Raw genomic sequence first — 10,908 nt, forward strand, 5'->3', positions numbered from 1 at the left:
AAGAGACACAAAGGAAACACAAAGAGACACAAAGAAACAACAAGAGACACAAGAGAACACATAGAAACACAAAGAAAACACAAAGAAACACAAGAAGAAAGAAACAAAGAGACACAATAGACACAGAGAGACACAAAGAAACACAAGAGAAACACAAAGAAACACAAAAGAACACAGAGAGACACAAAGAAACACAAAGAGACACAAAGAAACACAGAGAAACACAGAGAACACAAGAGACACAAAGAAACACAAAGAGACACAAAGAAACACAAAGAGACACAAAGAAACACAAAGAGACACAAAGAAACACAAAGAAACACAAAGAAACACAAAGAGACACAAAGAAACACAAAGAAACACAAAGAGACACAAAGAAACACAAAGAAACACAAAGAGACACAAAAGAAACACAAAGAGACACAAAGAAACACAAAGAAACACAAAGAGACACAAAGAAACACAGAGAAACACAAAGAGACACAAAGAGACACAAAGAGACACAAAGAGACACAAAGAAACACAAAGAAACACAAAGAGACACAAAGAGACACAAAGAGACACAAAGAAACACAAAGAAACACAAAGAGACACAAAGAGACACAAGGAGACACAAAGAAACACAAAGAAACACAAAGAGACACAAAGAGACACATAGAAACACAAAGAAACACAAAGAAACACAAAGAAACACAAAGAAACCCACTGGAGCCACTGTTTGAACTGGACCAACTCACTGATGTTTATTTCTTCATTGACATATTCAAACACACATCCATCCCATAATAACTCCTATAATCACAGGCTCTCCCATGTGACATAAACATCCCAGTGGGTCAGGACCTGGAACCTCCGCCGGTGACGGTGGACGTTGTTTATGTGTGTTCTGGTTTTCCTTGGTGGGCCGGACGTGTCCACCTGATCCGGTCCAGCTTGTCCTCGATCTGCGTCAGACGGAAGTCGAGGACCTGGTCCAGCTGCTTCAGACGGGTGTCAAGGACCTGGTCCAGCTTGTCCTGTATCTGGTCCAGTTTGGTGTTGAGGGTGGTTACGTCCGGAACCAGGGAACCGATGTCAACGTTCTGGTAGCTGTCGGTGCTGATTTCACAACTGTTTCCATAGTAACCGTCAGGACAGTCGCACAGGTGTTCATTGGAGTCCATCAGCCGCCTGCACACGCCTGCGTTCACACAGGTGTCAGGGGAGGAACAAACCGGCAGCCGTCTGGACAGGTAGACGTTCACCGTGTACTGGTAACCATCGAGGGTGCACTCCACCTGGTTGAAATCAGGTGGTGGCGACATCACTGGAGCTTCACCATAGAAATAATGCAAAACTCTGGCATTATCTGTGAAGTCTGACGATACCGCTTCAGGGACAACGTGGCCCTCATCCTGGCTTATGAGGGTTCCAGTGAACACCAGAAAGGAACAGTCCTGGGACTTCTCTTTAAGGTCCGAACACTGGACATTATCCAAGCATTTCGGAGCGGCAGACTTAACTTCGTCTTCGTATGTGTTGGTTTCCTTGTGGGTGTATCCCACCGCCACCACCACGTCCCCCACAGGTACACGCCTCATGTCCACCAGTTTGTAGTTATCCTCATTGTTCTTCTCGTACACCACCACTGCCCACTTGTACCAGAAGTGCTTCTCATCCAGAGTCTTCTGGACCATGTCAGCGATGTCCTGTGTTTGGTCTTTGGTGAATCTTTTGCTGACCTCCTCCACGTCTTTAACCAAGTACTGCTCAAAGTTGTCCAGACAGAACTGCAAAGCATCGTTCTGAGCTTTGAAGACGTTCTTGAACATGCGGTTATGTTTGTCCTGTTGACCTGATGAGCTGAATCCAATGAGTTTCCAGTAGAGCTGGTTGAGGACCATGCCCTTCCACAGCAGACTGCTCAGGTACAGGTTATAGCGGCCTATCTCACTGATGCTACACTTGAACTTGTCCTTCAACAGGTTGTTGATGTTCCTGCTCAGAGACGTGCCGCTGACCGTCAGGTAATGGTAGATGTTGGCCACGCTGCCCTCAGTCCCTGAGTTCTCATAGAAGTTGGCAAAGATCTCGGCCAGCTTCAGCTTCTCCTCTTCACTCGTCACCAGCCTGAGGTTCTGCTGAAGCTCATCTAACCTCATCCAGGCGTTCAGGATACGAGTCTCATCTTGAGAGTAGACGCTGGCGAAGTTGGACCACTCCACATCTGTGGTCAGGTCGGCTATCTGGAAGGCCAGAGAGTCCAGCCTCCGGTTGACCTCACTGAAGCCGTTCCTCAGCTCCTCAATGCTGTTTTCCTGAGGGATGATGGCCAGAACCACGTTGACAATTGAGCAGACGAGACTTCCGATACCGGGCGCCAAACTGGCTAAGTTAGCCAGGCCCTTGAGCACAGACTCCAGTCTCTTAGGTTGCTGTACGTTGGTCACCTGTACCACCGTGGTCAGGAAGTCCATGCCCACCTGGAACCCACTCTGGACCCGTTCTTTGGTGGTTGCATCCAGCGCTCTTTTGAGCCTGCGAAGGGCTGGGAGGTTAGCAGGTGAAGGGTCATGTGACTGAGCAGCCGAAGTCGTCCAATAAACAAAGAGGATGAGAGAGAACCACAGCACGACGGAGGACGTCCGAGGGAACGCCATGACTGAAACACAGAGACACAACATTTAAGACACAAGTGGAGAACACTAGGAGAAGAACACTAGAAGAACACTAAAAGAACTCTAAAAGAACACTAGAAGAACACAAGAAGAACAACACTAGAAGAACACTAGAAGAACACTGGAAGAACACCAGAAGACGAACACTAGAAGAACACTAGAGGAAGAACACTAGAAGAACACAAGAAGAACAACACTAGAAGAACACTAGAAGAACAACACTAGAAGAACAACACTAGAAGAACACTGGAAGAAAACCAGAAGACGAACACTAGAAGAACAACTCTAGAAGAACATTAGAAGAAGAACACTAGGAGAACACAAGAAGAACAACACTAGAACAACACTGGAAGAACACCAGAAGACGAACACTAGAAGAAGAACACTAGAAGAACACTAGAAGAAGAACACTAGAAGAACACCAGAAGAACAACACTAGAAGAACAACACTAGAAGTACAACACGAGAAGAACACTAGAAAAAGAACACCAGAAGAACACCAGAAGAATAACACTCGAAGAAGAACTTTAGAAGAACACTAGAAGATGAACACTAGAGGAAAAACACTAGAACAACACTAGAACAACACTAGAAGAACAACACTAGAAGAACACAAGAAGAAAAACACAAGAAGAACACTAGAAGAAGAACACTAGAAGAACACTTGAAGAACATTAAAAGAACACTAGAAGAAGAACACTAGAAGAAGAACACTAGAAGAGCACAAGAAGAACATAAGAAGAAGAACACTACAAGAAGAACACTAGAAGAACACTACAAGAACAGTACAAGAAGAACATTAGAAGAAGATTAGAAGAAGAACACTAGAAGAACACTACAAGAACACTACAAGAAAAACACTAGAAGAACACTAGAAGAACACTACAAGAAGAACACTAGAAGAACACTAGAAGAACACTAGAAGAAGAGCACTAGAAGAACACTAGGAGAAGAACACTAGAAGAACACGACAAGAAAAACACTAGAAGAACACTAGAAAAAGAACACTAGAAGAACACTAGAAGAAGAACACTAGAAGAACACTACAAGAAGAACACTAGAAGAACACTACAAGAAGAACATTAGAAGAAGAACACTACAAGAAGAGCACTAGAAGAACAGTAGAAGAAGAACACTAGAAGAACAGTACAAGAAGAACACTAGAAGAACACTAGAAGAAGAACACTAGAAGAACACTACAAGAAGAACACTAGATGAACACTACAAGAAGAACACTAGAAGAACACTAGAACACTAGAAGTAGAACACTAGAAGAACACTAGAAGTAGAACACTAGAAGAACATCAGAAGAACAACACTAGAAGAAGAACACAAGGAGAACACTGGAAGAACAGCAGAAGACGAACACTAGAAGAAGAACACTAGAAGAACACCAGAAGAACAACACTAGAAGTACAACACGAGAAGAACACTAGAAGAAGAACACCAGAAGAACACCAGAAGAATAACACTTGAAGAACAACACTAGAAGAACACTAGAAGATGAACACTAGAGGAACAACACTAGAAGAACACTAGAAGAACACTAGAAGAACAACACTAGAAGAACAACACTAGAAGAACGTTAGAAAAAGAACACTAGAAGACTAGAAGAAGACTAGAAGAACAACACTAGAAGAACACTAGAAGAACAACACTAGAAGAAGAACACTAGAAGAACAACACTAGAAGAAGAACACTAGAACAACACTGGAAGAACACCAGAAGACGAACACTAGAAGAACAACACTAGAAGAACATTAGAAGAAGAACACTAGGAGAACACAAGAAGAACAACACTAGAACAACACTGGAAGAACACCAGAAGATGAACACTAGAAGAAGAACACTAGAAGAACACCAGAAGAACAACACTAGAAGAACAACACTAGAAGTACAACATGAGAAGAACACTAGAAAAAGAACACCAGAAGAACACCAGAAGAATAACATTCGAAGAAGAACATTAGAAGAACACTAGAAGATGAACACTAGAGGAAAAACACTAGAACAACACTAGAAGAACAACACTAGAAGAACAACACTAGAAGTACAACACGAGAAGAACACTAGAAAAAGAACACCAGAAGAACACTAGAAGAACACTACAAGAAGAACAATAGATGAACACTACAAGAAGAACACTAGAAGAACACTAGAACACTAGAAGTAGAACACTAGAAGAACACTAGAAGTAGAACACTAGAAGAACATCAGAAGAACAACACTAGAAGAAGAACACAAGGAGAACACTGGAAGAACAGCAGAAGACGAACACTAGAAGAAGAACACTAGAAGAACACCAGAAGAACAACACTAGAAGTACAACACGAGAAGAACACTAGAAGAAGAACACCAGAAGAACACCAGAAGAATAACACTTGAAGAACAACACTAGAAGAACACTAGAAGATGAACACTAGAGGAACAACACTAGAAGAACACTAGAACAACACTAGAAGAACATCACTAGAAGAACGTTAGAAAAAGAAGACTAGAAGAACACTAGAAGAACAACACTAGAAGAACACTAGAAGAACAACACTAGAAGAAGAACACTAGAAGAACAACACTAGAAGAAGAACACTAGAACAACACTGGAAGAACACCAGAAGACGAACACTAGAAGAACAACACTAGAAGAACATTAGAAGAAGAACACTAGGAGAACACAAGAAGAACAACACTAGAACAACACTGGAAGAACACCAGAAGACGAACACTAGAAGAAGAACACTAGAAGAACACCAGAAGAACAACACTAGAAGTACAACACTAGAAGTACAACATGAGAAGAACACTAGAAAAAGAACACTAGAGGAAAAACACTAGAACAACACTAGAACAACACTAGAAGAACAACACTAGAAGAACACTAGACTAATCCAATGAGAACATTCTGTTTGACATGTTGAAGGTTTGGACTTTCAGACACTCAGAAACAGAAAGGATTAAACCAACCTTTAATCTGTTTTAGTCCATTATTATCAACTACGTTTCATTAAAATGAACCTTTAAAAAAAACTGTGACTGTCAGCCAATCAGAAGGGCTGCAGTGTACAAACTGTGACTGTCAGCCAATCAGAAGGGCTGCAGTGTATAAACTGTGACTGTCAGCCAATCAGAAGGGCTGCAGTGTATAAACTGTGACTGTCAGCCAATCAGAAGGGCTGCAGTGTATAAACTGTGACTGTCAGCCAATCAGAAGGGCTGCAGTGTATAAACTGTGACTGTCAGCCAATCAGAAGGGCTGCAGTGTACAAACTGTGACTGTCAGCCAATCAGAAGGGCTGCAGTGTATAAACTGTGACTGTCAGCCAATCAGAAGGGCTGCAGTGTATAAACTGTGACTGTCAGCCAATCAGAAGGGCTGCAGTGTACAAACTGTGACTGTCAGCCAATCAGAAGGGCTGCAGTGTATAAACTGTGACTGTCAGCCAATCAGAAGGGCTGCAGTGTACAAACTGTGACTGTCAGCCAATCAGAAGGGCTGCAGTGTACAAACTGTGACTGTCAGCCAATCAGAAGGGCTGCAGTGTATAAACTGTGACTGTCAGCCAATCAGAAGGGCTGCAGTGTTTCCTGTTACAGGATGAGCAACACAGAAACAGATGCAGCGAGCTGAAGCACAGAGTGAAGAACAGAGAAAAAACAACCAACTGTTTATTCACGTTTATTTTGTGTTTGAAAGTGTGTTTTTTTTTTATTTTGATGGACTGTGGATGTTTTGAACGTTACTTGCTGAGTTTAATTCCACTCACTTCAGGAATAACCCAGACCAGGGCTGTCAGACCCTGGTCCTCCAGACCCACTATCCTGCATGTTTCAGATGGATCCTCTTCCAACACCTGATTCAAATGATCAGCTGATCACCCAGCTCTGCAGAAGCCTGATGACGAGCTTCAGGTGTGGTGGAAGAGGGAAACATCTGAAACATGCAGGATAGTGGATCTGGAGGACCAGGGTCTGACGGCCCTGGTCTAGACTGTTCCGTTCCATCAGAGGATCCTTTTTGTGGAGAACCCAGACTTTTCTTCGGGGCTGATTTCAAACTCTCCGTCTTCTGTGTTCCAGTGGATTTCTAGACCACGGTCAGAGTATTTTCCACATAAACTGCAGATCAGATCTCTTTTTCTTTGTTCCTCAGATCTCCTTGACTCCGCATGGATTTGCTAACATGGTCTCTGACTTTTGTGAACTTTCTGCATTAACTTGCTAAAAGACTGACTAATTAGAACTTTTCAACTCTTCTTATTTGTCTGATTCCTTCACTGCATTGGTTCATATTATATATTTGGAACTTGTTGAACTGTGGCTGTTCTGTTGGTGTTGGATTGGACTGTATGATCCTCTGTTTATGTTATTACCTGATGAAACTGGTAATAGTCTGGGTATTTGAAATATTTACACTGAGTAAACTACTGGTTTAAGTTGAAATACTAGTAAGAAGGTAATACTGGATCAGTTTTTAACTCATGATTCCAAAATAAACCTGGGTTTAGTCAAAACTGGACAGATAGAGTTATTATTTTCAACATTTGACGTAAGAACTGAACAGGTACTTTTGATAAAGTCTAAGATTTAAACTCAGCTCAAACTAGCTTTGGAAACAAACAGGGTTAAGTTGTGTTTTTTTCCTTTCCATAAAAAAAGGGGTTGCTATTTTTATATCATTTATTGCGTTCACATGTGAAGGGTTGTGTTTTCCATGTTACATGTCTGCGTAAACGTCCTCTAATGCAGACTGAACTTTAGAATGACTTGTGATCACCTGTCTAAATACAAACATGCTGGAGTTTTAAAACCCGTTGGTGTGTGGTGTGTTATTTCTGTTTAAACATTTATAACTGCTCTTCTTTGAACCTTTACATTTCTTTGAACTTAAACATTCTAAACATTTCTTTGTACTCAGTTTATCTAAACCTTGTATTTTTGGCATGCCTATCAGGAAGGGGTTGAGAGGTTTGGACTTTTACTGACAATGGGTATGAATTTACGATAAACTGAGTATCCCCAGATCTACGGAGCAGGACAGTGTTTTCTGCACTGAGGAGCATCGTGACACAGACCTGAGCCAAAATCACATGTGAAGTAAAGTCCAAAAAGGAACCAGTTTAAGAAAATGTACAATAATATTTAGTTTAGCAGTTCTAATTGATAATTCACATGACTGACTGTTGTCCTTTACTCGTTGATATGGCATTAGAGGCAGAGAAGCCGACGGCAATGAATATGTGTGTGTACGGAACAGTGTATATATGAATTTGGACATGTATATGTCAAGGTTATTATCATTAACAAAAACTAACAGAATGACCAAAACTAGAATTGTAAAAACATTTTCGTTAACTGAAATAAATAAAAACTAGAATTAAAAGAAAAAAACGAAGCTGACTGAAACTGTATTGTGTGTTTACAAAACTAACTAAAACTGATAAAATTATGGATAAAATTCCCTTCATTTTCATCTTTGTCCATGTCAGACTGATATGGAATTGATTTATTTCCCTCAAGCAATTTTCTCTGCTGGCACCCCATATGATATTTAAGGGTCCGTCACTTGTGTTCATTTGTGGTTTCCAGTCATCTTCTGGTCCCCACTCTATCTGACTATCAAAAAAAACTATCAAACCTGCTCTAAAAATGAATTCAAACAAACTGAATTAGAGAAAAAAAAGTCAAAACTAAATAAAACTAAACTAGAATGAAAAGTCCAAAACTATTAGAGCCTTGGTATATGTAAGTGTTAACGCATATGGGTATATATGTGCATATATGCATGTATATGTAGGTGTATGTATATATATATATGTATGCATGTATATGTTGGTATATGTGGATGTGTATGCATGTATATATACAGGGTGTCCCATAAGTCTCCATACATAGGAGACATAATACATATGGTTCTAACATGTATTTCTTTCTATTTCTTCTTTATAGTTCTTCAGCAGTGGAGGACACGCATTGAAATGTGTTCCCGACAAAATGGCAGTCATATAGAGCATATTATATAAATAAAAATGGTTTATGTCAAGAAACGTTTATTTTTCCTATGTATGAAGACTTATGGGACACCCTGTGTGTGTATGTGTGTGTGTGTGTGTGTATGTGTGTGTGTGTGTGTATAGATAGACAGATAGATGTGTACGTATATGGGTGTATATATGTATGTATGTATAGATGTGTATGTCTGTATATATATGTGTATGTCTGTAAAGATGTGTATGTATGTATAGATGTGTATGTCTGTATACGTATGTCTGTATATATGTGTATGTATGTATAGATGTGCATGTCTGTATATATGTGTATGTCTGTATATATGTGTATGTCTGTATATACGTGTATGTATGTATATATGTGTATGTATGTATGTATGTATATATGTGTATGTGTGTATATATGTGTATGTATGTATATATGTGTATGTCTGTATATACGTGTATGTCTGTATATACGTGTATGTCTGTATATACGTGTATGTATGTATATATGTGTATGTCTGTATATACGTGTATGTATGTATATATGTGTATATATGTGTATGTATAGATGTATAGATGTGCATGTCTGTATATACGTGTATGTCTGTATATATGTACATATTTTTGGTTTAGACAAAGGGGTCAGAGCTAATATAAGCTCTGCTTCTTCTCACTCCTTTTCGAATATGACTTTTTTCTTTTTCTTTTTGTGTGTATCATTATTTTGTGCTTCCTTGAATTTTCATTTCTATATTATCTTGTGCAAAGAAGTCCGTTAGAAGCAATCAGGAAGCTTGTGTCATTTCCATTCAAAATAAATCAATAATAAAAAAAAGACTTATACATGTTTTCCAGAATCTGCAGCTTCCTTAATTTGAACACACAGTCTTCAGAATTTCCCTTTGTACTCGCATTTCCAGTAATGTCGCAACCTTTTGCACAGCCATTCACTTTTTAACAGAGAGGAGTAATACCGTGAAAGTAGAATCCCCCCTTTATATGAACTTCTACTTGTTTAAACAGTTACAGCTGGTACTCAAGCACAAGTCCAGGCTCCTTTTATAATCACCTCTACACTACAAGAAATAAAACATTGGAAATTGTTGGATTTAGTTAAAACTGTTATGTAACTTGTTCCACGAAATATGCTTATTTAAATGTAAAAAGATGTTGCAGTTAATTGCAAAGAAAACCTACTAATAAACCCAAAGTAATTGTGTCAATCAACCTGAAGGAAGGTGTGGCTTTAACGCTACAACTGAAGAATTCCATTTTCTAATCAACAGTATTAGTTTGGATTTATACACATTTGGTTGTAAATTTACTGATGGAAGTCCGATTCTTTTAACCGACTCGATTCTTCTGGTTTGATCGTCTGTTGTGAATCGATTTGGAATCAATTCATTAATTTAAAAAAAATCCTGCATCGATTCACTTTATTTAAATTATTAACTCACCAGTGACGTTTCGGACGGAAGAACCAACACAGAAGAAATGAAGAGTTCACCAAAAACAAGGATCAAGGTTTAAAAAGTTAAAACAAAACTTGATTTATTACTTCAGGCAAAAATAGAAAAAATTGCAAAAAAAGATTAGTCTTTTATAAACTAATATCACCGACAACAACCTCGCTAAATCTACTTCCGATGATCGACCTCTCCAAAAGTCTCCTTCACATTTTATAGTCTTCAGTCACTTGGAACACTTCCATATTTGGTCCAGAATTTCAACATTCACATATGATTGGTTGACAGTTGTTGCTAATGTAAAACACATCACACACACACACACACACACACACACACGCTACCGGTCAAAAGTTTTAGAACACCCCAATTTTTCCAGTTTTCTCTGTAAATTCCAGCAGTTCCAGTCCAATGAGCAGCTGGAAATGGTACAAAGGTAAGAGGTGAACTGACAGAGGGAAAAAAAAAAAAAGGTAAGGTTAAACCAAACTGAAAAATAATGTCCATTTCAGAATTATACAAAAAGGTGAACAAGAAATGGGTGAACAACTGAAAGCAGTTCTGCAGCAATGGAGGTTGATCAAGTCTGGAAAGTTGGTGGTTCAATTCCTGCAGGTGTCCCAACGTTTGTGAATTCCTTCCACCCCCTGTGTCTGCAGAACAGGAGTGTGGAACACACTGTGGTACCAGACCCATGGAGCAGGACTGGAACAGGACTGGACTGAAGAAAGGAGTGTGGTACTGTAAAAATGGAAAAGAGGAAAAGGAATGAACCAGAGAAGAGAGACAGAGCATCAG

The 10,908-nt window shown here is 39.6% G+C and overlaps 1 protein-coding gene across 1 annotated transcript; it reads right to left on the bottom strand.

Moving 5' to 3' along the window:
• Positions 1-743: 743 nt before the first annotated feature.
• On the bottom strand, positions 744-10,237 carry LOC115423517 (uncharacterized). Its single transcript, XM_030140370.1, has 2 exons — positions 10,102-10,237; positions 744-2,641 (listed from the first exon to the last, which is right to left on the bottom strand). Exon 2 carries the CDS (start codon positions 2,637-2,639, stop codon positions 876-878), a length of 1,764 nt encoding a protein of 587 aa, XP_029996230.1. The 5' UTR covers positions 2,640-2,641; positions 10,102-10,237; the 3' UTR covers positions 744-875.
• Positions 10,238-10,908: the final 671 nt, after the last annotated feature.

Source organism: Sphaeramia orbicularis, chromosome 8, assembly GCF_902148855.1.
Source record: "Sphaeramia orbicularis chromosome 8, fSphaOr1.1, whole genome shotgun sequence".
NCBI lineage: Eukaryota > Metazoa > Chordata > Actinopteri > Kurtiformes > Apogonidae > Sphaeramia > Sphaeramia orbicularis.